This window comes from Myotis nattereri (assembly GCF_964212035.1).
Source record: "Myotis nattereri genome assembly, chromosome: 3".
In the NCBI taxonomy this organism is placed as follows: domain Eukaryota; kingdom Metazoa; phylum Chordata; class Mammalia; order Chiroptera; family Vespertilionidae; genus Myotis; species Myotis nattereri.
This window is the reverse complement of record NC_138077.1, coordinates 201,908,137-201,935,926: the sequence shown is the minus strand read 5'-3', so window position 1 is coordinate 201,935,926 and position 27,790 is coordinate 201,908,137. Positions and strand designations below refer to the sequence as shown.

Here is a 27,790-nt window from a genome sequence, read left to right as displayed (position 1 = left end):
CGACTGCAGTCTCAGAGCCTTCCCCAGGCCGGGCTTGTCCCCCCTGACTCTGTCTTAGGTGGCCTTAATGTTATTTTTTCAAATGAAAGTATTTTTTTTTTTCTGGTTACAAAAGAAACACATTTGTTAGGGAAAATATTAAAGCAATTGAGAATATAAAAGGAAGGATTAAAACTCTCCCAGCGGTCCCATCTCCAGAGACAACCAGAATCAACAGTTTTGTAATAATCCATTTAGCCTTTAAATGCACACCATTCGTGTAGAAACATGACATGCGCCGTATTGGTTTTTTTTTTTAGTGTCTTATTCTTTCCACTCTGTGTTGGCTCCTTCAGCCTGTCTTTCCGCCTGGTGCTAACGAACCGAATGCTTATGTGTGGACTTGAAATCCCCACCCTCCTTCCTGCTGGTGAAAGACACCTTCAGGAAAGTGAGTTGGAGAAAATACCCCTCTTTCCCGAGACCCAGAAAAAAAACCCTAATCCACATCCCAGAACTGTGCCTTAAACGAGGGAGGCCTGTGAGACCTGCAGCTTCAGAGCTGGCGGCGGTGACCCAGGGGCCTGGAGTCTGGGCTTCTCATTGATTGTCTATCGCCCACTTGTGTCTGTGAAGAATGCTTCCGTGGACGCCTGAGTTTCCTGGCCTGTAAAGGTGTCTTTGTTGTGCTGGGGGATTGTTAGTGCTTTTCTTTCTCCTACAACCACCACAGGTGAATACAGCCAGTGATTCTGCCAGAGTTCTCGTTTATCCAAAGAGTTTTTGTTCCTCATTCAAATGAAAAAACATACATCTGCATATCTGTTTGTTAATATGTAATATGTGTACTATGATATACAGATGGTACTTAATGTATGTATGTCCTACTCTGAATTCTGCTTTTCTTCCTTAGCCACATATGATGGCTATATTTTCATGTCAACACGCACATGTATGTCTACCTCATTCTTTGTCCTATCGCCACTCCTTGAACCACCTAGTCTTCATGCTCCCTGCACAGGATTCCACTTAAAGATGCACTCTGACTTATTTATGCACACCCCTTGAGGGACAGTTGTTTCCAAACTTTGCCTTTATAAACTATGCAACAGTGAGCATCGTCATCCTCAGATCTTTGCACACTTGCTTAATTATTTCTCGACACTTCAGCCCTTGAAGCAGAATATTCCTGGTTCCAGGGATGAGCATGTCCACATGCTGATACGCCTCACCGATTATAAGTGCATTTTTAGGGAGGAGTCTGCTCAGAGTGGAGCAGCTTGTCTACCAGCCAGCCAGCTAACCTACTACCAATTCCTGTGTGACCCTGCGTCAGTCACTCCCCCTCTCTGGTCCTCTGCTGCCATTAAGTGAGGACAGTACTCCCTGAGGGTCCTTCCAGCTCTGACGCTCTGTAGTCCTGCCTTGTCCAGTGGCAGGGAAGGCTCAGGTGGGCCAGCGGATGAAGGGGCAGGGACTCACCCTCAGGTGGGTGCCAGAGATGGGGTCTGGGGTGAGTGGCTTCCACTGCTCAGAGCCTTCCTCCTGGAAGCTGATGAGGTAGCCTGTGACCGGCCCGGCCCCCGTGTATAGCGGGGGCTCCCACTGCAGCATCAGGGAGGTGGCCCGCACCTCGAATGCTCGCACGTCATACGGGGGACCTGTGGGAGATGGGGTAGAGAAGGAGCTGGGCGGCCAGGCAACCAATTCAGACAGCCCAATGGCCAGCCAGATAGCCAGGTACTGAGCAAGCTTGTCAATCCGTCAGTCACGACCAAGCCTGGAAGCCCCTGTTCTGGGCATGGTGGGGACCTGGCTGGCCGTGGCTTCATGACAAAGCTTGTCCTGGGCCTGAAGTAGGGCTAGAGCCTCCATTCCCCGTGCCAGTCAGCATGAATCCTTCTAATGTCTTTGCCGTTTCCGTGTTTAGTGGAGGGGCCACGGGTGTGGCCTCCTGAGTCAGATCACCAGGGCTCATGGCCCAGCTCTACCCTTGCAGCTGTGGAGACTCTAGGCAAGTTACTTAGCCTTGATGTTCCTGTTTTCTCATCTGTAGAATGGGGATAATAATAGTTCTTACAATATAGTGCTGTTGTGAGCATTAATGACATAATTTATGGAACGTGTAAGTACATAGTAAATACCCGGTAACTATTAGTTGTTTATCATTATTGTTGACTAAAGCATCACACATAGTAATTACCTGCCATTCAGGTAAAGGTTTTGTGTAGAAAACAGAACCGAGCTGCACAGAATGATGGAGGGTCATGATCCTTCCTTCCTGGGGGGAGGTGAGGGGCTCATTTGTGAGGAAACTAACAGGGCTGGGGAGTGGTGTGCAGGTGACCAGGCCTCCTTGTTGGTCCCGGACTTTCAGCGGTAAAACCGAACTGGGCAAACTGGGACGAGTCAGTCACCCTAGCAGAGTGCCTTTGAGCCTAGTCTGTGGCGGGAACCAGAGGCCGAGGATGTGCTGAGCTAGAGGACAGTTTGTGCTGGGGTACAGGGCCAGCTGACGGTCAAGGTCAGGGGTCCTGCAAGGCAGGGTGAAGACTGTCTGTGTGAGCAATTACAGGGTGCGTTGGTGGAAGGGCCAGGGGTCTGGTGTCTGGAACCCACAGCGGGAACATGGATGCCCAGAGAGCTCGGAGCGGTCCTCGCATTGGTTGGATTTGGGGAGGAGGGGTGCCCTCTCACCTGGCTGGGGCATCGTCCACTCTTTGCACTCAAACAAGCTGCTGGGCGCCGACAGTTCGCCGACACCTGCCAAGTTTGCGGCCCGGGCACGGAACTCATAGAAGTGGCCTTCGCGAAGGTTGCTGACCTTGAAGAGCAGAAACACAGACTGAAAGCCGAGGCTGGGGCCTGGGCGATGGGGGGGCGGTGGGGGCGGGGGGGGGGGGGGAAGCAGAGGAGCAGCAGGAACGTGGGGAGAGGTTCAGAGCAGGGAGTCCTTGGGGCTTTAACAAGATTGGCCACGTGGGTCTGCACGTGGAGGCCAGGGAACCCGAGGCCCCTCTCAGCCTCAGGACCTCCACCAGCAACTCACCCGCACAAGCCGGGACGCCAGGCGGGCGGCCACACTCCAGCCTTACCTTGCAGACCTGGGTGGGGACCGGCTGCTGGTTGACCGGGTGCCAGTCCAGCTCCTCCGAGTCGTGCTGGTCCAGGAAGTAGCCCAGGATCTTGCAACCTCCACGACGCTTGGGGGGCTTCCACCCAATGACCATATCATTTTTCCCACAGTTCAGGAGGATGAAATCATAGGGGGCAGACGGCGTAGCTATGGGGAGGCAGGAGGGGAGGCCAGGGGCAGTCACCAAGCCTCCCCAGTGGGTGTCCACCCTGCTCTGGGGGTACCAATTTAGCCAGAGGTGCCCGCTAGTAACCTTGACTTTGCCCCTGGGAGGGCACCTGGTCAGGTGTCACTGCATGGCCTCAGACCATGGGTGCCTCCTTCCCAAAGGAAAGGGTGGTCAGGGAGGGGACACTCCCACTCCCCTCGGGGGCTTGTCCCCACTGGCCTCTGGGATGGACCCTCCAAGATGTGGTGTGTAAGCCCTGCTCCCTGCCTGGCCCCGAGCTGCCCCGAGGACTTACCCAGAGCCTGCTTGACCCTGATGGGTTCGGTGGCCGCTGAGCTCTCTCCTACTCCAGCCTCACTCACTGATCTGATGCAAAACTCATATTCCTTCCCCGTCTTTAGCCCAGGAACTGTGAACCTGGGAAAGAAATGTGCGCCGCTCAGGGATGGCCTCCAGCTCGCAGACATCCCCAAACTTTTCAGAACAACCTTGTGGGATGAGTGTTAGCCCACGTGGCAGGATTCCAGGGTCTTACCTAGAGGTACTGCCCTTACCCACAAAGTGATGCGCACACCTGCAGGGTGAAGTCCTTAATTAACGGTTGGAGGAAGGTGGTCAAAGGGATGCACTTCCAGCCCAACCGGTTGCTCAGTGGTTGAGCATCGACCTATGAACCTGGAAGTCACGGTTTGATTCCCGGTCAGGGCACATGCCCGGGTTGCAGGCTTGATCCTCAGTGTGGGGCAGGCGGGAGGCGACCGATCAATGATTCTCTCTCATCACTGATGTTTCTATCTCTCTCTCCCTCTCCCTTCCTCTCTGAAATCAATAAAATTATCTTTAAATAAAAGGTACAAACTCCCAGTTATAAGATCAGTAAGTACCAGGGAAGTAATGTCCAACCTGATAACTATCGTTACCTCTCCTGGTTGCTATATGGGAAAGTTATTATGAGAGCTCTCATCACAAGGATAATTTTTTTTCCTTTTCTTGTACTTGAATCTGTATGAGATAACGGATGCTAACTAAACCTATCATGGTCATCATTTCACAGTGTCTGTAACTTAAACCATCATGTTGTACACATTATACAGTGAAGCATGTCAATTATTACTCAATAAAATGCTCTTAGAGCCCACGGCTAAAATGTGAATGTGCTGGGGAAGGTACTGTTGGAGGCCCAGGTAGCTAACCGCTGAACCGTGCTCCCTGGTACATCTCTGGGACTTTGTCCTTGAAACACAAGTGGCTTTTATTATCTGCATGGATGCTGAGATTCTAAAACACGGAGTCCCTTTAAAGACCCCCAGAGAGAACTGTCGTCCAGAAACATACAGGTTCCCTCGGGGTTGGAGAAAAATGTCCTTCTCATGCTGCCCTTTCTTAATAAAACCCAAATAGTGGACTTCTTTCTCCCTTTCCATTTATCAACATTTCCCTCTAGCAAATCTTGTTCTACAGGGAGTTTGACCTCGAGGAGCCCCAAGGACTTAAATCAAGGTTGATGGTCGATACAGCATCAAGTTCACTGCGCAGGGACACCCACCTCTAACGGGAAATATGCCTTTAAGAGAGAATGAAGCACTGCAGGGATGATGGGCAGGCAGCTTGAGCAGGTGAGGCTGGGGTGACTCTGGACCAGCCCCTGCTGACAATGAATGACAACAGTGACAATAGTGCATGCTTGTCTAGCACCCAGTTTCTGCCGGGTCTGTGTAAACTCAAGGCACTTGTCCGAATGCCCTCTGTTACTTATCCCTGTTGAAGATGAGGATGAAGTTGAAAGCTGGAGGGGACCTTATGGATCACACTGTCCAGTTCCTTCACTTTATAGGTTGGAAAAGCCCCCCCAGAAGGAAAGAGGTGTGCCAAGAGCACACAGCCGATTGGGAACACAGCTGAGTCCCAGCACAGCACCATTATGCCCATTCATTCATTCAGATACTTTTGAGCACCTCCTATGAGCCAGGTTCTGTGGGGCCCAGCAACATGGCACTGAACTGACCACCACACCCCACGGAGCTGCCTTCATGCCGTCACCCAGGCAGCTCTCCTGGGCAGCACGTCCAGCCTCTTTCCAGCCATGAGACATGTAACCTGCCACATGCTCATGTGTGATGAGCTCCTGGACTTACCAGAGGAGCATGCCACCCTCCCATGTGTGACACATCCCCCAGGCATGTCACACCCTTTACATGACTCCCCTTCAGCCCCTGGCCTTCCTCAGGAAAGTACATTCAATGCAAGTCGGGGGAGAGGTGCTATTCTAGGAATAACTCGGACCTGGAGCTAATTTGTCAAACACCCAGTTTTCCTCCAATTTAGACACTTCAGCAGTAACCAATCATGAGTGACCCCCGCAGCGGACTGGGAGGTGCCGGAGACCAGAGGGTCAAGCTCCTGTCGCTTTTTCAGGGTAAGATGATCTCGGGGTCTGGGGCCCAGGTGAGAGGAGCACAGCCAGGGGTGCTCAGGGCCTGCCCAGGTCACCACCTGAGCCCGTACCCCACAGAGCCTCTAAACTGAGCAAAGTCATGAGCCCAGAAGCCTCAAGGCTCACGGAGCCTGCAGGACCAGGGCCTCTGAGAGAGGAGGGGCCTCGGCGGGGAGTGGGAGCTGGAAAGGCAAGAGGACCGAGTCTGAGCTGAGGCTGAGAGAGGACCAGTCCCTGACCAGGCAAGTGAGGGATGGGGTCTGAACCCAGGCCTCCCTGGTCCTGGAGCCACTGGCTGCCCTGCACCCTCTGCTCTCTGTATCTCTAAGCTCCTGGAAGGATGAGACCTAATGAGTCACCTCTGTCTGCAAAGAGGAAGCCTTCCTCGTGTGTTTGCTGAAGAAGAGGCCATCTGGGTCAAGTCCTAGTTCCTCCATTTGCCAGATAAGGGAATTCTGGCAAGTCACATGGCCACCCGGTGCCTCAGTTTCTTCACCTGTCCAGTGATAATAAAGATAACAGTCCTAGGATTATAGGATGGCAGTTAGTACTAAATGACCTAATATCTGAAAAGAGCTCAGAACAGTGCCCGGCACCCAGTACCGTGTTGTGAAATGGGCTTCATTGTCCTTATGGCGCCTCCTTGGAGGGTGCCCTGGTGCAGGAAGGGGTGTGGCAAACTCACTTGTCGCCCTGGATGGGTTTGTTGTTAACTGTTTGCCACTCGGACGATCCTGCCTCCCGGGAGTAGATGTAATACCCCAGGAGCTCTGGGCTTTCTCTCACGGGATCCCAGGTCAGGGAGACAGAGGTCTGTGTGTCTCGGAGAGCTTGAACTTGAGCTGGAGGAGGCAGGGTCGCTAAAGACAGAAACATGGACTGAGTAAGGATGCTGAGCTACATGGTACTAACACGACGGGGAGTGGTGGACTGTGGGTTCCAATGTGCCCCGGGGCTTTGGGCAGCTCTTTCCTTGTCCCAGAGGCGTGCCCCAGACTCGTGTATTCCCAAAGTCCTCTCCCCTCTTACCTCCAAACATCTCCACTTCCTCACTAGGGCTCCAGTCATCAATCCTTACAATCTTCCTCACTTAGAAGTCACCAGGTCTGCAGTTTTCCTCAGCGTTTTATCTTCAATCGCTAGAAAACTTGACTTTCTTTCCTTGAAATTTCTCTATTGACTTTCATGGCTCCCTGAGACTATGCTCCTTGAAGTACAGACTGCCCTGATTTGTTAAATGGACAGATGGATGGATGGATGGATGGATGGACAGATGGATAGATGAACAGATGAACAAATGGAAGGGTGGATGGATGGAAAAATGGATGGATGGATGAATAGACAAATGGATGGATGAATGCATAGGTGAACGGATGAGTGAATATGGCTGGTGCAGGAGCTTCCTTCTCTTTCTACTTCTCAAACTCCTTATATATCTTTTGGGGATCCCCATCTTTTTTCTCCCCAAATGTGGGACTCCTTCAACTTCTGTTCCTTGTCTTGCTCTATTTTTCTTCTCTCTTCTCATCTATTCCTATGCCTTCAACCCTCACCTCTCTGCAGGTGACTCCCCAGGCTTTAACTCCAGCCTTGCCCTCTCCCCTGAGCTCTAGAGCTCATCTTCCATTCTCCCCAGACACTTTCCCTTGTGTTCTGGTGGTGCCACAAAGTCAACAGGAAAAGGCTGAACTCAGCATCCATCCAACATAAATCCAGTTTTCAGCAAGTGCCTACACTGAGCCAGGCTCTGCACTCGGCACAGGGGATGTACTGAGAGATGGGCTTGAGGTCCTGGGCACAGGAAGGTCCTGTCAACAACTTCAGCCCCTCGGGCTGAAGACAGTGTGGCACCGGATGAAGCCTGGATGGAGGGGAGAGGCTGGAAGGAGGCCACTCAGGGGCCTCATGTGCACAAGAGACCTGATTCTACCCTTGAGCCGAGGGTTCCATGGCATCGAGTAGTCCTCAGACATTAAAATCAGGACCTCAAGGAGGATTTCATGACCCAAGGAAATGTTTGCAACATAATGTTTACTTTAAAAAGCAGAATGCAAAGCTCTACTATGGTTTGATCAGACTTTGAAAAAGATGCATTGATTTGTGTGTGGTCAGAAGGCCAGAAACCCAGGCATCCAGATACTGGGCAGTGGAATCATGGTGGGGGAGTACTCCTTTCTTTCTGTTTATCAGTTTCTCAGTTTATTCCTCTTTCCCTTCCTTCCTCTCTCACTCTTTTGCTTTTGGGGGGTACTTTCCCATTTTAACATAATTTTACGTCTGGAATACAAGTCAATAGCTTTTCTTTTTCCTTCCCTCCTCCCCCATCTTTTCCTCTCCCTTCCTTTTTTTGAACTGTGCTGGAACCTTGCCCTCTGGCTAGTGGTCCAGAGACAGCCCACACTGTCTCTCTGGCCACTCACTGGCCACTCACTGGCCAGGCCCCAAATCAGGCCTAAACCTTCGCTGGACCAGAATGAAAGAAAAACTCTACTGGCCCACCAACCCATTCACATTTATTGTAAATACTAGAGACCCGATGCATGAAATTCATGCAAGAGTAGGCTTTCCTTCCCCTGGCTGCTGGCACCGGCTTCCCTCCGGCACCCAGGATCTGGGACCTGGGCTTCCCTTGCAGTCCCAGCTTCATCCAGAAGGTTGTCTGGAAGGACGCCTGGAAGAATGTCTGGTCTATTTAGCATATTATGCTTTTATTATTATAGATGTATACTCATTTGGCAGGTGAGGACACCAGGTCTGTAGCTCTGAGATGACGTGCCCAGACGCATGCCGTGCTGAAGATGAGAGCTCCCTAGCAGGTGAGCCAGGGCTCAAGTGGGACAGCTGAGCCCCCACCAGGAGGCCTGCTCAGGAAGCAGGAGTGGGTGCTGGTTGGAGACCTTTAGAACTAAGGGCCCACTTGGTCACACTCAGCACCTGTGCTGGACCCAGGTGGATGCTGCAAACTGTGAACTGTGGTTTGGAAAGAAAAGCCTGTATGTCCATGAGCCCTCTGCCCAGAGAAATGTGATTGCTGATGTCCTGACACTTCCCAGGCTGAGGTCATGCTGCTTTTCAGCTCCGTGGAGGCAGAGGCGGTCAGAGACAGGGAAATGGGCCTGGCCCTGGCCCTGTGGCCTGGGGTCACAGCCCTGAATGCTGACAGCCCACCACCCGGGCTCGGCCTGCCCCACCCCCACCCACCCTCTGCACCACACAGGTACCTGGCTTTCCCCGCAAGGTGATGGGCTCGCTGGGCTCCGAGGGGTCGCTTATGCCATACTGGTTCATCGCTCGCACCCGGAAGACGTACGACTTCCCTTTCTCCAGGTCCAACAGTGCGAATCTCGGGGATTTCACGGGAGTTTCTGTGCTTATGGCCTCCCAGGTGCCACTTCCTATGACCGACTGACAAAGGAGAGAAACTCGCGTTGGTTAAGCAGTTGCCGGAGCTGCTCTGTGCCGCCCACTTCCCACACATGCTCTCACTAACGTTTATCCCGGCCAAGGCTGCCCCTGAACGCCGAGCTCTGGATCCACCTGCCTCCTCGCCATCTCTACCTGGATGCCCACTGAGCATCTCACCTGCAACATGTCCAGAACTCGACCCTGGAGCGTGCCCCAAACCAAAGCTGCCCACATGGGTTAGGTTTTGCTCATGCCCAAACCTTTGGAGCGGTCCAGGACTCCTGCCCTCTTTCCCGCACCCCCCAAATATGCTCCACCCCCAAATGCAGTTGGCTCTACCTTCAAAATGTATCCAGACTCCAACTATGACTTACCGCCCGCAGGTCCCCTGCCACAACCTTGATCCAAGCCACCACTGTCTCCCAGATCTGAGTTATTTTAATGGCCTCCCAGCTGGTCTGCCTGTTTCTACCTTTAATTCCCTTCAGCCTTTTTCTCTCCAAATGATGGTCTGAGGCCTTCTTTTACAACACGGGTCAGGGGGTGTGCTGATCTGCTCAGAACCCTCCCCAGCCCCACAGCTCCCTTAGAGCGAAAGCTTCTCTAGGGTCTGGCCCTGGCCACCTGTCTGGCCGCATGTCATGCTCCCTTTGTCCCCCCACCATGGCTCTGTGCCCCCTGCTGCTCCTTGATGGTGCCAGGCCCAACCCCCGCCTCGGGGCCTTTGCACTTGCTGGTCTCTACCCGCCCCCTCCTCCCCACTCCCCCCCCACTCCCCCCCGCCGCCCCCCAATGTTTTTCCCTCAGAAATCTCTTGGCTGGCTCCTCATTTCCTTTAGGCCTTTATTCAGCACTCCCTGTCCTGGGGAGGCCTCCCCAGCCCTTCCACCTATGTCAGCAGCCCTCCCCGCCCTGCCTTATGTCTTCCTCCTCAGGGCTACCACTAGCTAATGTGCTAAATATGTTACTCATCTGTCTTGTTTATCATGCGTCTCCACTCCCTACTTGAATGCCAGCTTCAGAGGCAGGGTTTTGACTGTCATTGGGGCCAATGACAGTACCGGCACACGGGAGGTGCTCCATCTATGTTTGTGGGATAAATACTAAATGAATAAATGGATGGTAGGTGTTAATTTCCCCGCCGATGGGAAACACAGGTTCAGGGAGTTTTGGTAACTGGGCAGAAAGTCATGCATCTAATAGCTTGTGTATTTGGTATTTAAGCTCAGGTGTGAGCGCCCCCAAACCTGCTCACTCTCCACAGTGCCAGGGGCCCCAAAGGCAGCCATAAATTCTGCGTCTCTGGGCAGATAGAGGGTGAAGAGCTGAGGGTGATGCAGGCTGGCGAGGCACCCAGAGGCCACTCTTCTAAGTCTGGGTATGAGACTTACAGCTGAGAAGCACCAGGGGACCCCTGACCCTGCCTTCCTTGTGCTCCCTCACCACCTCCACCCCAAGGCCCACCCAGCTGCCGGTGGCCTAGAGCCCAGCGAGGCAAGAAATCGCCAGAAAACCAGTGAACGTTTCTGAACACTGGTGCGCCGGATTCTGTTTTAAGGCTTACAGGCTTTAATTAACTTGATCCTCGTATTGACCCTATAAAGTGTGTACAATGATTATCTCTATTATATAGGAGAGAAACTGAGGCACAGGGAGACTAAATAACCTGCCCAAGGTCACACAACTAGCAAGTAGCAGAGATAGGATTTGAACCCAGGCAGTCTGACTCCATGGTCTAACCACCAGTGGTTCTCAACCTTCCTAATGCCGTGACCCTTTAATACAGTTCCTCATGTTGTGGGGCCCCCCAATTTCATTGTTACAAATTGAACATAATTAAAGCATAGTGATTAGTCACAAAAACAATATGTAATTATATATGTGTTTTCCGATGGTCTTAGGCGACCCCTGTGAAAGGGTCGTTCGACACCCAAAGGGGTCGCGACCCACAGGTTGAGAACTGCTACATTGGACAGACTCCACAGCCTCGCAAAACAAATCCTCAGTTCTTGGAATAGCTTTCCTATGTCGGAGAAATAGATTACCCGTGAGTGTGTGAAGAGAGGCCCATTTGGGCAACCAGAGGCAGAGACGCCTCTCTGGAACCTTTTACTCATTGATCCACTAATCCTGTACTGTCCGCCTACTATGCGCCAGGGTCTCCTCGGGAAGTGTTCACAGGCCCATGGCTGCTGGCCTGGGCTGAGTGCTGCGTCTTATTTCACCCTCAGGGGGAGGATGTCAGTCTATGCTGGAGGAAATGAGGTTCAGAGAAGTTAGGAAACGGGCTCACGCAGCACAAGTCAGATTGGAATGATCTGTCGCCACACTGTCCTTCTCCACTGTGACATCCACTCCACAAAGCTGCCCCCTCCCAGACACCTGCTCCCACCCTGCCCCGGTGAGAATGGCCTCCTCTACACCCCCGCCGCCCCGTGCCCTGTGAGTGCCGCCGCCATGACCCCGGCTGGCGCGGGCCCGCCTGGCTTCCCTCCCGTCATGGCTCTGGCCAAGAGGAGTTGTGTGGCCTGATGCATGGCCCGATGCCAGCCAGACTGGGCGCAGGGATCTTACTGTTGTATTGTCTGTGTCTCTTAATTTTGTGTGTTTCTATGAATAGCCTCAGGCACCGCCATCAGAAACTGCCTCTAGGGCTGGAGGAAACCTCAAAGGGCCATTTGCCTGCCTGCTCCTGTGAAGGGCCAGCTCAGGGACCGCTCTTCCCTGCTCTGAAGGCCTCCCCAGGGGACACGGCCTTGCCAGGGGCTCTGGGCACTTCCCTGACTCCCCACAACCTGCTCCCACAGCAAGTCTATTTCTCAGGTCTTGGGGTCTCCTACCTTCTCCAGGGAGTACGTCAGCGGAGCTCTGCCCCGGGGTCTCGGCTCCTCCCAGCCCAGGACCGCGTAGGACTCACGGATCTCGCTGGCATGGACATTAGTTGGAGGCGAGGGGATGGTCACGAAGCCTAGAATCAGAGTCATCCAGGGCAGAGATGAGTGGGCCCTTAGAGAGCCCTAATCTCAGCCCCTCATTTCGTAGAGGAGGAAACTGGGGCCCAGAGAGGGGCAGGAACTGGCTCCCGGTCACCCAGCAAGGCCGGCAGAGCTGGGGCCAGAAGGCGGGCTTCCCGATGTCCTGCCTAGGACTCTCCACCCCGTCCATGAGGGGCACAGCCAGACGGGCCACCCTCACCTGAGAACTCTGGCTCTTCCAACTAAAACCCTCGCTCACACCCCCCCCCCGCCCCCCCCTCCAGGGACAGCTTCTGTCTCTCTGCCAGTTCATGGACCAGTTTCCAGAACCATAAAGGGGGCTGGAGTCTTGAGGCAAAAGGTCAGGAGGTTCCCACGTACCTTCCAAATCATCTGTGCTGATCACGATCTTGTTCCCCAGGTCAAAGGGGATCTCTAGGATGGAGAATGGAGCAAGTTGGGGGAGAAGTAGGGGTGCAGGGTATGTGGGGGCTGGGTTAGGAGGGTCTGGGCAGGACCTGCCCTGCTCAGGGGTGCCGATTCCTCCCCCTGTTCCTGGCCATGGCCTTTCATTGTGTGACCTCAGGGAGGTCCTCTCTGGGCCCCAGTATTTCCAGGGGTCCAAAGTGGAGCACTGCTGCTCTAGAGCTTGAGGGATGCTCTGTCCTCTCAGGAAAACGAGGACCGTGATGTGCCTGGGGTCAGAGACCTTCTGTGTCCCCTCCCTTCCCCCGGGGCCCTGAGGCAGGGCTGTTTCCTCCTTCAGATCGAGAGCATCTGTAGCGGCGCTGTGGTCCTCCCCCAGCTTAGCATCTCCTGTGGACAGGTTTGTGCTTCCTCCATCAGACCACCTGTGCCCTCCCCTCAGGCCGGGGGTTCCTAAGGACCCACTGTGTTTCTTCCAACCGACTAGAGGCTCTTGAGGCCCTGTCTCCTCCATCGGATTAGAGTCCCTGAGGGCTGGACTGGGCTCGCCCTTGGAATAGGGTTTGGAATGGGCTGTACCACCTGTCTCCTGGGTGAGTCAGTCCCTCAGGGCCTTGCACCCACCTGTCTTCCTCTGAGCTTCGTCGGGGTCGCCCATGACAACCGGTTCTGAGGCCTTGGAGGGGAGGCTGCTGCCCGCCTTGCTGACGGCTCTCACCCGGAACCGATAGCTCTGGCCTTTGACGAGACCTTGGATTGGGCACCGACAGGTCCCGCCGGGGGCCTCATGGCAGGGCACCCATTGCCCAGACTCGCCCTGGCACCTGTGGGGGAGACGCCAGCTTCAGCCCCTGCCTGTGACTCACGCCTTCCCTGTGTGAGCCTCCACGAGGGCCGTCTCCCTGTCCGGGGCTGCCTGTGAATTTAAGTCCTGCTCCCCATTCAAATGCCTGGCTCCAACCTCGGGCCCCCAGGAGGTGGGGGTCATCCTCCACCTCCCGTGATGGAACTTTCCATGCCGTTCATGGAGCTGCCCCAGGTGCCTGAGCCGTGCTGTGCCGTCCACACCCATCAGCTCATTGAATCCCAACAGTCCGCGGAGTCAGGTGTGATGACTGTCGCTCTACAGCCAGGGATGCACAGCTCAGAGAGGGAGAGGACTTGCCCAAGGCCCACAGCGCGGGAGTGGTGGAGTTAGGCTTTCACCCGAGGGCTGTCCGTGCCCGAAGTCGCGTGTGGTCCAGATTGACCCTCAGAGCTGGGCACCGTGCCCTCAGGCCATTTCACAGCAACATACGGGTGGGATGGGGCAGTGGTCACCTGACTCCACGCTAATGAGCAATGTGACTTTGGGCAACATCATCGCCCCATGTATCTGTTTCCTTATCTGTAGATCGGGGCACCCAGGAGCCCGCTGCCCCTTAGATGGGGAGGTTGGAAGGACGCAGTGATCAGGCGTGAAGCCCCAGGTACACGGTCCTCGAGTGACAGGACTGCGTGTTGCGTCAGGTTTGGGCCTCAGAGCTGGCGGCGCTAAGGAGGCGGGTGTCCTGGGGCCTCCCCTGCCTGGTGTGCCCCTCCCTCTGGGGTCACAGCCACTCTGTCTGTCACTCAGGAAGGGAAACAGTCAACAAGGGCACATGTGTCGGGTTTCAGGCACTTAATGTCCCCCCCCCACCCTCCCCCACTTTCCTCACCCCCACCCCCTTACTGTAAACAATCCAGAGGCCAGCAGCTGACTCCAGGGTGGAGTTTCACTGAACACCCTTTTATTGCCCCTAAAGTGAGCAGCACAGTTGACCTTCTGCCCTGTTCGGAGACTAGGCATGGGGCTTCCTCTCCTCTGGCCCCATTCTTGTCCTCACAGCCAGGCAGAGGGCGACCCTCCCCGCCAGGGACTCTCCACTCAGGCGGCTGACTCACTGCTCAATGGAGTAGCCGGTGATGGGGCTGCCCCGAGTGTCACTGGGCGGGGTCCAGGTCAGGATGAGGCAGTCTCTGTTCACATCCAGGCACAGGACGTTCAGGGGGGAGCCCGGGGCCCCCATGTTCTCTGCTGCAGCATCTGAAACCCGGGTGGGGTGAGAGGGCGGACGGGGAGAGAGGGGATGGGGAGGCTCTTCCAGTCCATGTCCACTGGGCAGCGGCTCCCTCCCATGCCTGCCCAACATCCTCTTCTGTTCCCCGTCCAGGGGCTCAGAGCTGATCTTGAAGACCAGGACCCGAATAATAGCGTCCTCCTCTCAAACCACAGCATCTGGGTTGGGGGACTACTGGGGGCCACTCTACACCTCGCATGTGGACAATTGGTCTCTGGGCTTCAGCGGGCCCTCTGCCCTGCCCCCACTCACCTCTCACAAACACGTAGGTGCTCTGCTCCCGGGGCCCCAGGGGCGAAGGCACCTGGATTGTGTAGAGCCCCTCGTCCTCCTTGTAGGCGCAGGACACCTGCAGGGACGCCTGGCGGTCTGCATAGAGGGTCTGCCGGCGTCCTGAGGACCTCATCCGCCTCCCTGATGAGGAGAGGGGTCCTGTGTGAGCTCATGGGGGATCCCGGCCTCACCTGGGAACCTGCAGATGCCCTGCAGGGGGCGGTGGGGGGGGGGGGTCCAGGCAGAGGTGGGGCTGGCGTGGTGATAGCCTGAGGCTCAGCTGGGGAGTCTGGGAGGGGGAGGTGGCCTCCAGGGCTTTGCTAAGGTGGCCACTGAGCTCTCCAGAAGGCTTGGGGGTGGGGCAGGGCCCAGGGAAGGGGTTTGGGACCTCAACCAGGGAAATGAGGATTTAGGGAAACGGCTGGGTGGGTGGCTCAGTGAGTAGTTGGAGGTTCTGTGAGAAAGTGAAAACAAGAGATGGGGCCTGTGTGAGGGTCAGGGGCTCTGTGAGGGGACCGGGGACCCACAGAAGGGGCTGGGGATCTAGGAAGGGATGGGAGCTCAGTGAGGGGGGATAGTGACTGAATGAAGGGAGTGAGGGCTTGTTGAGGGGGTTCAGAAAAGAGGTGGGGCTCATTGAGAGAGCTGGGGTGGCAGTGAGGAGGGTAGAGGGCTCACTGGGGCGTAGGGGTCATCGAGGAGAATGGGGACTCAGTGGGTGGGACCTTAGGGAGAGGAATGGGGACTGAGGAAGGGGCTCTGGGACTCAGGGCGTGGGCCCCGCCCCAGGGCCACGCTGTTGGGCCGTCCTGCTCTTTATCCCACTCCCAGGCCCCTCCCTCCTGTCGGCACCTCTATTCTGGAGGACCCACGGGCTGGGAAAACATCTACACTGGTTATTGCAGCTGTTCCTCGGGGCTCCCCGTGGCCCCTCCCCTCCTCTGCCCCTCCTGTCCTGGCAGGTGCAGCCTGCCCGGCTCAGAGCTGCCCTGCTGGGGTGGGGTGGGGGCGGCTGTATTCCTTGTCCTTTGGCTGTGGGCCTGGTCACAGGTGGGGAGGAGGTCCAGCCGTCCTCCTCCCAGGCCGGGCACCTCTCTGCCGTATCTGACCAGCCTTCTGCAGCCTTGCCTGTGCCACCCGGGTCTTCCAGCTCCTGGGTGGTGTTTATTCACCAGCACCCACCCCCGGACTCTGCAAAGCCCTGCACGACTGTCACAAGCTGCCCTGAACCCCCTCGTGCCCTCCTGGCCCCTGGCCTTGGCCTCTGTTCCCGGGGCTGTGGGTGCCATCGCTCACTCTTAGGGCCGAGCCAGGGCCTGACCATGGCGGGCTCTCCGCGGGCAGTGGCTTCCTCCCTCCCCCCAGGCCGAGGGCCCCTGAACGCCCTGCCCTGCCACACGGATGCTCGGGGCCCAGGGTTGGCCATGGAGCCAGGGCTGCAGTCCCCCTTCCACGTCTGCCTCCGAAGGCTGGGGCCCGGCACGGGGGTCCTACCGTCTCGGAACCACTGAATGTTCTGCTCCGCGTCTAATACGTCTTCTGAAAATGAGCAGGTCAGGGAGAAGGGCTCCTTCTCGCGGGCGAAGACCGGCTTCAGCACCGAGGTGAAGTCCACGTTGGGGCCGAACGTCAGTCCTAAGAGGGTCCGACATTGAGGACAGAAGTCTCCTGAGGCCGCCGGCCTGGCCTGGGGCTTGGGTGGGAGCAAGGACCCTTCTGGGGTGTCCCCACTCTCTAGTCACAGTTCTTGAGGTGCTTTTAACGAGGAGGGGGGCCTGGTCCTGGCGTGGGGGAGAGATGATCTAGGTGGGACCAGATGAGCCGAAAGAGCAACTGCCCCATTTGTCTTTTTGCCTTTGCCCTTTTCGCTCCGTTTTGGCCACTGGGCAACTCCGCAGCTGCCTTGGGACCCCCAGAAACCAGCCTGCAAATGTTAACAGCTCAGAGGCAAACCCATGGGGACATTCCTTAGTGGGCAATGGACGGCTGTATTCTAAAGGGGGGCTGTGGGCGGCCTGATGAGAAGTCCCAGACCCCCTCCCCCCCAAGGCTCGGCCCTCCCCCAGCCTCCTTACTTTTAAAGATCTCCGAGTCGAAGCCGGCATCCTTCCCCAGGTAAGCTGAAAAGCAGAGCACGCGGAGTCTGAGGCAGTTCAGACCCACGTTCCTGCTAGATTGCGGTAGCATGGCCCTTGGTGTGGGTTTGAGTCCTGCTCAACAGAGGGGCTCCCCCTTGGGCTCTGGGAAAGCTCCTTCACCCCTCTGTGCCTCAGTTTCTACCTCGGTAAAATGGGGACTGCGATTCTGATCTGGTGGTGGTGGGGTTCTGAACAAGTGAATTCACGTGAACAAAGCCCTCAGCCAGAGGCACTCAATAAAGGGTTTCCTGCCCAGCTGGCTGGCTGAGTGGTTGAGCGTCCACTTATGAACCAGGAACTCACGGTTCAATTCCTGGTCAGGGCACATGCCCGGGTTGCGGGCTCCATCCCCAGGAGGAGGCAACGCCAATGATTCTCTCTCTCTCCCTCTCTGAAATCAATAAAACTTTTTAAATAAGTAAATAAATAAATGGCTTCCTTCCCTTGCCCGACTCTCGGCCAGGATCACACAGTCTTCATAGAGGTAGAGCCTGGTCAGACCAGGGTTTCGGGGTGGGGTGGGGGGTGAGGGGATGGGCAGTGCTAAGGGAGCCATCAGGGGGCTTAAGGGTGAAATCCAAATAGCTATTGGCACAGACACCAGAGGATAGTAAGGACGCTTCTGGTCACATAGTAAGTACCACGTGCCGCATATTAACTTAATTCCACACTAGGCCTGCGGGCTGGTGCCCTTATAACCCCCTCAGACAGATGAGCAAACTCAGGTATAATCGCCCAACCAGCGGGAAGCTGTCCTGTGGCATTGGCCCCCGGGAAGCGGTCCTGGACCTGCTGCCCGAGGTCGCACAGAGTCAGTGGAAGACTCAGGATGAGAACATAGAGCGCCGGCCTCGCCGCCCGAGGCCTCCCGCGAGGACCCCCACAGATGCCACGGAGGTGAGAGCAGGGGCGGGTGGGCTGGCAGGCAGAGGGTGGTCTTAGTGAGAACCTGGCCGGAGTCTGGGGGCCAAGAAGACGCCTGGTGGATCCGAAGTCGCTGGCCGTGATGGAGAGGGAAGCAGGACCTGGAGGAAGTGAGGGGAGGATGGGCGGGCAGAGGGGGCGGGGCCTGAAGCCTGACCTTGGGCTTGATTCTGGGCACAGCCAAATGGGGCAGTGGAGTCAGGAGGGAGTTGGTAGGGTTTGGCCTTTGCCCCTGAGGAGCCCTCAGCAGGGCAGGTGGGGTCAGGTCACCCTCAGAGGCCCTGAGCTGGACCTGGACCCAAGCCCAGCCCGGCAGGACAAGCGCTCTTCGGAGACGGCTGTCTAGGACGTGCAGGCTGAGGGCAGGGACTCTCACTTGCTCCAAAGAACCCAGGGAAGCAAGCATCTCCTTGGCTGCCCTGGTCACCTGATCCCAGGCCGAATACCCCTGCGCCGGGGCCCTTCCCGGAGCCTGACCGCAGACTCAGGTCCTCATCTGCTCATCCTGGGTGTGCTGTGGGCCGGCCTGGCCGGTGGGCGCGGGAGGACTTACTGCGGACAAGGACTTTGGCGAAGGAGGAGGCCTGGCCGTGGGCGTTCTTCACCTTCACCGTGTAGGTGCCTGTGTCCTCCATGGTGCACCTGAGGGGGGGAGAGGGAGAGGTGCCCCCCAAGACTGCTGGGCTCCCTGGGAAACCCAAGTCCCCAGCTGCGGGTGCGAAAGGTGGGGCTTAACGGGGAGGCCTGGGGCTGGGGAGACTTCCGGCTCTGGCTCGGCTCCACCTCTGAAACGCCGTGTGCCTGTGGGCTGGCCACTGCCCCCTCCATGCCGTGTCCACCTCTGGGAACTGGGGAGCTGACAGCACCTAACCCCTCTCAGGTGACAGTGCTCTGAAGCGATGATGGTTATTGCCGACGCAGCAGGAATAGAGAGGTTGGGTGCCGAGCCCAGAGTCACACAGCAACTGGAATTCAACCAGCTTTAGGGCAGAAAGCCCTCTCCCAGTCATGGCCTTCCCCATCAACACCTGCAGATCAGAGGCCTGGAGCAGGCTCCGGGCACAGGCTTGCCGAGACACGCTGCCAGCCCGTGGCAGAACTGGGCCCGATGCCCAGGTGTTCTCAATCTCAGGCCCAGGTCTCCCCACCACCCAGGCCAACCCTGTCATGTTCGCAGCTCCATCCCAGAGGCACCTAGTGACAGAGTAGTTGGCAGGATGTGGCCCATCTGGGGCCCATCAGCCAGCAGAGAGGCCCCTCGGTGTCCCCTCTACCCCCCTGGCAGCTCAGGGCAGGAATCCTTCTTGTTTTGAGGGCCAGTCCCACCTGCCTCTACAAGCACCCTCCACCCCCACCCCCAGGCCTGCCTGCCTTCCCTGGCTTCGCAGCCCAGGAACACCTCCCTCTGTAGCATTGTATGGCCAGGTGTTGATCCGTGTGCCCCTCCATTGCTTCGGAGGGTAGGATCAGTGTCCGGATCACACCCGTGTCTCTGAAGCCCCAGCTGGTTGAAGTAGAGCAGGGGTCCTCAAACTTTTTAAACAGGGGCCAGTTCCCTGTCCCTCAGACATTCCACACATGCGCACTGCGGGCCCGGGACAAGCCAGCTGCTAAGCAGGACAGGCAGCGGTGGCAAAAACACCCGGTGGGCCGGATGAATGTTTTCGGCGGCCGCAGGTGGCCTGCGGGCCGTAGTTTGAGGACCCCTGGAGTAGAGGGTTTGGTGTATGGGGAGGAACCCAGATGGAGGGACTCGCTCAAACCCCGGGCCTGCCCTGTGAAAGCTGTGCAGGACCCTGACCTCTCGCAGCTTCTGTCTCCTCACCTGCCACAGGCTTCCCTGCAAGAACAGCGGTGGGCGCTGCCCCTGACTGTGCAGCACCGAGCACAGGGCTTGGCGCTGGTAGGAATCAGCACGTGGCAGCCCATGAGTCATGCTACTTGGGGACTGCTCATGTGCCTTCCCCGCCACACGTGGCCCCTTCCTGCAAAACCTTCCTTTAGACTCACCATCTCCCGAAAGGCCTGTCTACCTCTCCCTTCCAACTGCTTCCCCTGGCACTTGTGTGTGTGAGTGTGTGTGTGTGAGTGCATGCACGTGTGTGTGTGTGTGAGTGCATGCACGTGTGTGTGTGTGTGTGTGAGTGCATGCACGTGTGTGTGTAAGGATTTGTGGTTTCTCTCCCCCAGCAAGGAGCTCTCCCAACTTGCCTCGCTCAGCATTCAGTCCTTGCTACTAGCCTCTGGCCCACGCTTCTTGTTGTGTATTCCAAGGCATTTGAACCCCATGGGGGTGCGTGTTACACACTGATTCCTGGCCCCCACTCCACACCTACTTCATCTGAATCTCTGGGGGTGAGAGGAGAGTCCTTCCACGAATTGGTGTTTTAACAAGCACCCCAGACACTTCTGAAGATGCTGCGCGCCCAGGAAACAGCTCCCAGGAAGGGTTGGGAATCCTGCTTCAGGGGTATGGGGCCTGGGGCTCATGGCTCTGTCTCACCTCCTAATCTCCAGGGTCAGCAGCCCGTAGTTGTTGGTGATTCGGTACTTTCCAGGCGGGAAGAGGCGGGGATCGATTTGCATGTCATTTTTGTACCTGTGGAGACACAGTACATCGAGCTGCGGCGGGCCGTGTGGTTTCCAGCGAGCGGGAAGGATTTGGAGTCTCTCGGACCTGGGTTCCAACCTCAGCGTTGTGCTGCTTATTCACTTGTGTGATCCTGGGCAGCACGTTCACTGATCTGAACCTCGGTTGTTCTCATCTGAGAAATGGGTGTAAGCAAGGCAACCAACTTTGAAGGGTTGTTACACTGATTAAATGGGATAAGATGTGGAAAGCTTTTCTCCAGCGCCCTGAACATTATAGGTGCTCTCGAGTTCATTCCTCTACTGGGGGGCAGAGAACAGAGAAGAGGGGGCCTGTAACTAGGGATAGCTGCTCCTCCCCATATCGGGGTACCTCCAGGGAATAGGCCCTAGATTTTCTCTCCTCTGAGGCGGGTGGCCAAGGAAGGAACCCCCATCCCTAACCTCCCTCCCTGCCGACCCCTCAGAACAGCGGCTCTTTATCTTGACTCTTGAGACACTAGAGGCAACTTTAAAAATCTCCATGCCCAGATTTGAAACATAAGAATTTGGGAATTTGCATCAGAAACTACGAATTATTCTCCTACAGACATTCTCCTCTTATTCTAAAGGGACAGAAATGATCCCTGAGCCTCTAACTATAGAGCATCTTTCCTAGCCTCTTTTTCTGGTAGGTGTAGCCATGCGACTGAGTCTTGTCAACAGAAAGGAAAACAGGTGCCAGGTGGCTGCTCCCGCCCCTTTCTGTGTCATCTCCCTTCCACCCCGAGGCAGACTGTGGCCGGGATGACTGCCGTCTGGCAGAGGGAAGACCAGGCCTGATCCCTGAGTAACCCGGGAGCCGAGTTGCCACGGCAGCCCCACCCTGTCTACATCAGACACTTTTATGGAAGAAAAATAAACTATCTATTTAAACCATTAAAAAACTTGCCCTGACCGGTTTGGCTCAGTGGATAGAGCATCGGCCTGCGGACTGAAGGGTCCCAGGTTCGATTCCAGTCAAGGGCATGTACCTTGGTTGCGGGCACATCCCCAGTTGGGGGTGTGCAGGAGGCAGCTGCTCGATGTTTCTCTCTCATTGATGTTTCTAACTCTCTATCCCTCTCCCTTCCTCTCTGTAAAAAATCAATAAAATATATTAAAAACAAAACAAAAAACTCTCCATGCCCAGGCTGCATCCCAGAATTAGAATCAGAATTTCTGGAGGTGGGACCTGGGCATCGGTGTGCTTGAAACACTCAGGTGATTCCCAAGGGTGGCCCAGCGGGTCCCCTCTGCCCCTGGATGCCGCTGCTTGTCTCCTGTGCACACTGGGTCCTGCTTTCCCTTCTGAGGTGATGGTCTTGCCTCTGTCCATAGGCCATTGCGGGAGGTCTGGAGCCTGAGTCAGGGCTGGTAGATGAAAGTCTGTGAAGGTTACGAGGCCTTGACACATATTGCTGTGTGACCTCGGGCAAGTCAGTCCCCCTCTCTGGGCCCCTCTGCGACCACGAGGCTGTTGCATGGACAGTCTGCCCCAGTGGTGGTTGCAGTTGACAGCAGGCCTCAGCCGAGAGAGGGCACCCTGGCCTCAGTGCGCTGCCTTCCTTGGACCTGGCTCTCCCACGCCTTGCCCTGTTTGTCTCCATGGCAACCAAACAGTGCCCTGCCCACGCTCTACCACATAAACCTCAGGCTACACCCTCTTCTGAAAGGAACCCAACTAGGTCTTCTGTGGGGAGGTGGTGCCTCTTCTGCATGCCCAGTCTCTCCACCTCTCCCAGGCTTGGGGGCCAAGGTCAGTCCCTCCCTCGCCGCGCCATCGGAACATTCCAGACACCTCAGCCTGGCCAGCTCTGGGAATGACCTGGACCGCCAGGGACCGCGGTGCTCATCTCGCCCTCTCTCTGGGCTTCTCCTGCCTGTACAGTGGGCCCTCGTTGGCATGGGCTATGCTGATGAGCCCAAGTGGCAGCCAATCATAAAACAGCATTAAATGAGACAGTGAGGGCAGACGCCCAGCCCAGAGCCTGGCTTAGAGATGGCCACATAAAAGAGTTATCAAAGTTTATATTTTTCTTTACATATTTGGTGTTAGATTTTAATTTTTAAGGCTGCTCGGCCTAGGAGATTGATTCTGGAACCTGGTAGAATCATGTCCAGGGCCCGCTTCTGCAGCATTAACATGGCCGGACGGGGGCCTCGCCTACCCTGCCCTGTTGTTGGCCCTGCATTCAGGAAGTGCTCAATAATTGCCGAATGAAGGACTCTCCTGACAAGCCTGGTGGGCCAGGATCTTCCTCCCGGCCTGCGGGCTGGGTCTCTCCTGGGGCCTGGACAGAGCTCTGGAGGCCAATCCCAGGATGACGTGTGGCCCTGTGGGAGGTGATTGATGATGGGAAACCAGCCCCCGAAGCCAGGAGCCACAGACGCCACCTGAGTCCCTGCAGCGGGAGGTGGGCCTGGCCTGGCTCCCACCCCTTACAAACAAGGAATGCTGTTGTGGCAACGTCGCCCTGCTGTGGCAACAGTGCTGGCAGGGGTAGAAACAAGCCCCTTGTCGAGAGGCTCTCACAGAATGTCTTCGAGGTGGGCCTCAGTGCCAGGGTGGGCAGGGCAGGGCTGGCTGCCGGGCCAGGACAGCTGAGGCCTGACCCCCACTTGACCCAGCCCAGCTGTCGGACACGGTCCTCCTATGGGATCAGAAACTTGCAGGCAGGCACTGCTTTGGACCCCACAGCATTCCAGTTCCCTGCATGGTGCCTGGCACACTTGTTTGAATGAATGCCACCTGGCAATGGCCTGCCCCAGTGTCAACACCCTCAAGATGCCTTTTTTGAGTGCTCCTGGCCTAAGCGCTCTCTATTTCTCTGACTTCTAAAGCACTATATGTGCTTTAAAGAAAAAAAAAGAAAAAGAACTATAATTATGACGTTCCTACTCTCTCAGCTGTGGAAAGAGCTATGGGCTGGAAGGCAAAAGACCTGAATTTGAATCCTAGGACACATGGCCTCTCTGAGCCTTGATATCTTCATCTATGAAATGGGGACAATAGTCCCTCCCTCATGGGTGGCCTCGAGGCTCAAATGAGAGAAAAGTGCTGAGTCAACGAAAAGCGGGTTCAAGTATTAGATGTTGCTTTTTCTTTTGTGACCTCGTTTTTTGTGTGCTTATCTTCTCTCTCCTACTAGACCATGGTCTGTTCACCCTCTAGATCTGGCTTATGTGGCACCTCCTCCGAGAAACCTTCCTGGATCCTCCAGGTGGAGGTAGCCACTTCCTCCTCTTCACCTTCACGCTTTTAGCTCAAACGTCACTCATGAATTCATTTCTCTGTGTGTCGACGTTTCTCTTCTGGGCTGAGAGTTCCCCCAGGTGAGGCTGTGTCTGAGTCATTTCTATACCACGGTGCCCGCGTCAGGGCCTGGGACAGAGTTTGCTTGTAAATATTGGCTGAAAACCCTTACTCATCTTCCACTGTGAGTGATAATGGGCCTTAGACTCAGGGGAACTCAGGAAGCAGTGGGCTCAGCTGTGTGAAGGACACGCCTCCTTCAGTTGTAGAACCGAGACCCTGAACATGGCCATGCCCAATCCCATCTCCACCAGCTTGTTCAGGAGACACCTGCCATCCCCCAGGAATGACATCTGCTTTTCGAGCACCTTTCAAGTTCTGAGAGCGTCCACATTGTTGTGGCATTAGATCCTCAGCACATGCAAGCTGGACAGGAGGTCTTCAACCCATTTTACAGAATAGGAAACTGAGGCAGGACTGGAGAGATTAAGAGATGTAGCTAAGATCACACAGTGAGTTAGTAGAGGGAGAGAGAGCTAGGCCTCGAGTGAAGGGTTTCCACTCCAGGCCTGAGTTCCTCCTTGTAGGGCCCCTGCCCTCCCTGCCTCCTCCCCTGCTTCCCTGCCCCCTTCCCTGCCTCCTGCCATCATCCTCTAATCCTGGAGATCCCCAGCTGGGAGCAGCTGCCTTCTCATGCCACCAGAATCGTATTTTTACAAGTGCTGGCTCCCTGGTGGCTCAGTCTTCTAGCCCCAGGCTGGCTGGGAGGCAGCTAAGAATACCCCCTTCTGAGCCTCCCCAACAACTGCTGCTCTGTTTGGGGCGGGGGGGCGGGGGTGGTTGGGGTTGGGCAGGGCTGCAGCTTTTCTAAGGCAGCAGGAACTGCTGCGGGAGGGACAGGGCTCCTGGAGGATGTTGGGAGTAAGGAACTCACACTCACGTAACCATAGAGATGAGGCGAGGGCCCTTCTCTCCGGCCCCAGTGTCTTACCAGGTGACCTGGGGTGCTGGCGAGGCCTGGATGGTGCAGGTCAGCAGGACCGTGGTGCGCTCCCAGACGGCGTGGGAGCGAAGTGGGATCCAGAACCAGGGCCCGCGGCCGGAACACAGCTCCCTCAGCTCTTTGGCCTCCCGAACCTTCTCCTCTGTCTGGAGGCAGGAGCAGGTCTGTGACCGCTCTGAGCCTGGGCACCAACTCCCCCCCCCCCCCCATCTTCACAGCCACCTCTCCCGACACCCGGCTCTGGAGTCAGATCCACGGGAGCTGGAGCATTCAGCAGCATCGGAGAGGCAGTGCGGCCCATGACCCGTGGACCTAGCGGGCCAGGGTCACGGCCAACCTCTGCCACTTCCTAGCTGTGAGACCATAGGCAAGTCCGCAGGTTCCTCTTCTGCAAAATGGCTGATAATAACATTCCCCCGCCCTCCTGTGGGGCTGGAGTGAGGATCCAATGAGTTAATATGTGAAAACCATGGGCATTGTTCTCCTGCCCAGGGAGGGGGTACAGAGTGTGACTTCAACCCCTGACATTTCTCAGGAATAGATTTCCCGAGGGCCTGCTGAGTTCTGGGCCCTGGGAAAGTGACGTTAGAAGCTCAGTCTCATTTAATTCACATCTCAGCACGGGGCTGGTACAACCACAGACATGTATTTTGAAGACGAGAAAGCCTCAGGAGGAATCAGTGCCTCGTCTAAGGTCACACAGCTGGGGATGGGGCACCGGGATTCAAACCCAGGTCCACGTCCAGGGCCGGGGTTCTTTCCTGATGTCCAGCTGCTTCTTGAGAAGCGGGTAGAGAGCCCAGCTGGTGTGGCTCAGTGGTTGAGCACCAACCTATGAACCAGGAGGTCACGGCTTGATTCCCGGTCAGGGCACGTGCCTGGGTTGCGGGCTCGATCCCCAGTAGGGTGCGTGCAGGAGGCAGCTGATCAATGATTCTCTCTCAGCATTGATGTTTCTCTCTCTCCCTCTCCCTTCCTCTCTGAAATCAATAAAATATATTTTTAAAAAAGAGAGAGAAGGGGGTAGAGTGAGGTGGGTGGCATGTGATGGGTCCCAGGCCTCAGGCCCCTGGGGTCCCCAGCCCATCCCCTCACCCGCCGTCTCAGCGCCTTCCGGTCGCGGCTCTGGCGCAGCAGCCACTGGGTCCGGAGGAAGGCGATGTCCGTCCTCTCCAGGTCATTGCCGAAGCCCACGTGCCTCTGTCCTTGCTCCTCCAGCTCCACGGTGGAGGTTTGGCGCCTCAGCTGGGCCTCCCTGTGGCGACAGAGGACTCAGTGGCTGAGGACCCAGCGTGGGGAAGGGCAGTGCCATCCCCACGCCCAGCATTGCCACCTGTATTTTACGCTCCTTGAGGACAAGAGCAACTTTTAATCCTCTCTTGCCTCCAAAATACCGTGCATGGGCCCTGCTTACAGAAGGTGCATAATAGCTGCTCTCAATATGGTTTGCAAGGCCCTTTCACAAACCATCGTCCCTCCTGTTTTCACTGCAACTAAGTGGACAGGCACTAGTCTTGCCATTTTATTTTATTTATTTCTTTTTAATATATTTTATTGATTTCAGAGAGGAAGGGAGAGGGAGAGGAAGAAACATCAATGAAGAGAGAGAATTATCAATCGGCTGCCTCCGGCAGGCCCCCTCCTGGGAACTGAGCCTCAACCCGGCAGCTGCTGCTCTGTTTGGGGGTGGGCATGTGCCTGGGCTGGGAATCGAACCACAACCTCCTGGCTCATAGGTCGACGCTCAACTACTGAGCCACACTGGCCGGGCTAGTCTCGCCATTCGACAGGACAGACACCTGCGGCTCAGTGACTTGCTTCAGGTCAGCCAGGACCAGGACCCAGGCCTCCCAGCCCAGGGCGCGGCTCCCTGATGTTCTCACACTCAGAGGCCTTTCCAGTCTTGGGACTCGTGTCTGAAACTTGGGGCTCCTTTACATGCTCCTCAGCTCCCCAGCCCCTCCCGCACCATGTGCAGCCGGCTGGGGAAGGGTGGATCCCCACCCTCTCTCTCGGGGATGGTCCCTCACGCCTGCCTGTGGACTCAGGGTGGCGAGGTGGGCTTTGTGGTCAGACATCCTGGGCTTTGACCTTGGTCTAGCTAGCCCCTTTAGTCTAGATGTGTCACTGTGGGCAGCTTTCAGCGCAGAGTGGGAGCCCAGGAGGGAGGTGGGGCCTGGATGGGATGGCCCCTTTGAGCCCAGGGCTCTCTGGAAAGGTCGCTTCACTTACCAAGACATCTCGGAGGAGGCTGTGAGGGCCAAGGCGGCTGCGAGGGCGTGGTCTGCGGCGCTGAACTGGTACTCTTCCTCACTGCCCCGAGAGAGAGAGGCAATGGTGGGGTCTGGCTGGGGCTCCCCGAGTTTAGGGCTGCAGCTACCCACCTCCACCCAAGCGACTAGGAGGCATGGCTGTGCCTTCCCCCTCGGACTAGGGACCCCAGGGGTAGGGCAGTGGCCGGGGCGGGGTCCCTGATGCTCCCACCTGCTGCGGAAGGTGCGCCTCTGCACCGAGGAGCCCATGTGCAGGCTGTGCTGCCGCTGCTCCTTCTGCTCCTCCTCCTGGCGGCGTTCCACCCTGTGGACCTCCACGGCCTGTGGGGGCTGGGGCTCCCCCACATTTCCAGGGCCGTGGGGCAGAGTCATGGCTGCGAAAACGACAACCTGCCAAGCCAAGGCCGCAGGGTCACTCCACCAGGCGTGGGCCCATCCCTTCCCCACGTGGTCCCAGCATCTCGGGGAGGTTGGTGGGTGGCGGGGTGGGGGTTCTCTCTCCCGTGGGCAGGAGGGGAACGGAGGCCTGAGAGGGAGAGGGCCTCGCCCAAGCTGACGGAGGCGGACTTTGTGCCCCGAGCCTGGCTTATCCGCCACCCCCCGCCTTCCCCAGCTCAGTGAGTAGAGCCCCGCTTTGGGGATCAGGCTTCCAGCCGCAACCCTGTCCTTGCCTTCCCTGGGCCCCAGCTTCCC

The 27,790-nt window shown here is 56.5% G+C and overlaps 1 protein-coding gene across 1 annotated transcript in view; it reads right to left on the bottom strand.

Moving 5' to 3' along the window:
• MYOM3 (myomesin 3) overlaps positions 1 to 27,469 on the bottom strand; it is a gene marked incomplete at its 5' end in the record, with an annotated part of 49,749 nt that extends 22,280 nt beyond the window's left edge. The window contains 19 exons of the mRNA XM_081087310.1: positions 1,462 to 1,640; positions 2,677 to 2,803; positions 3,075 to 3,262; positions 3,580 to 3,701; positions 6,404 to 6,578; positions 8,940 to 9,123; positions 11,964 to 12,091; positions 12,480 to 12,533; positions 13,149 to 13,348; positions 14,448 to 14,589; positions 14,876 to 15,037; positions 16,391 to 16,531; positions 16,972 to 17,016; positions 18,512 to 18,600; positions 20,462 to 20,557; positions 24,813 to 24,970; positions 25,920 to 26,079; positions 27,057 to 27,137; positions 27,309 to 27,469. Of these exons, the coding sequence (XP_080943436.1) occupies positions 1,462 to 1,640; positions 2,677 to 2,803; positions 3,075 to 3,262; positions 3,580 to 3,701; positions 6,404 to 6,578; positions 8,940 to 9,123; positions 11,964 to 12,091; positions 12,480 to 12,533; positions 13,149 to 13,348; positions 14,448 to 14,589; positions 14,876 to 15,037; positions 16,391 to 16,531; positions 16,972 to 17,016; positions 18,512 to 18,600; positions 20,462 to 20,557; positions 24,813 to 24,970; positions 25,920 to 26,079; positions 27,057 to 27,137; positions 27,309 to 27,469 (2,592 nt within the window). The remainder of the gene's footprint in view (positions 1 to 1,461; positions 1,641 to 2,676; positions 2,804 to 3,074; positions 3,263 to 3,579; positions 3,702 to 6,403; positions 6,579 to 8,939; positions 9,124 to 11,963; positions 12,092 to 12,479; positions 12,534 to 13,148; positions 13,349 to 14,447; positions 14,590 to 14,875; positions 15,038 to 16,390; positions 16,532 to 16,971; positions 17,017 to 18,511; positions 18,601 to 20,461; positions 20,558 to 24,812; positions 24,971 to 25,919; positions 26,080 to 27,056; positions 27,138 to 27,308) is intronic.
• Between the last annotated feature and the right edge of the window lie 321 nt (positions 27,470 to 27,790).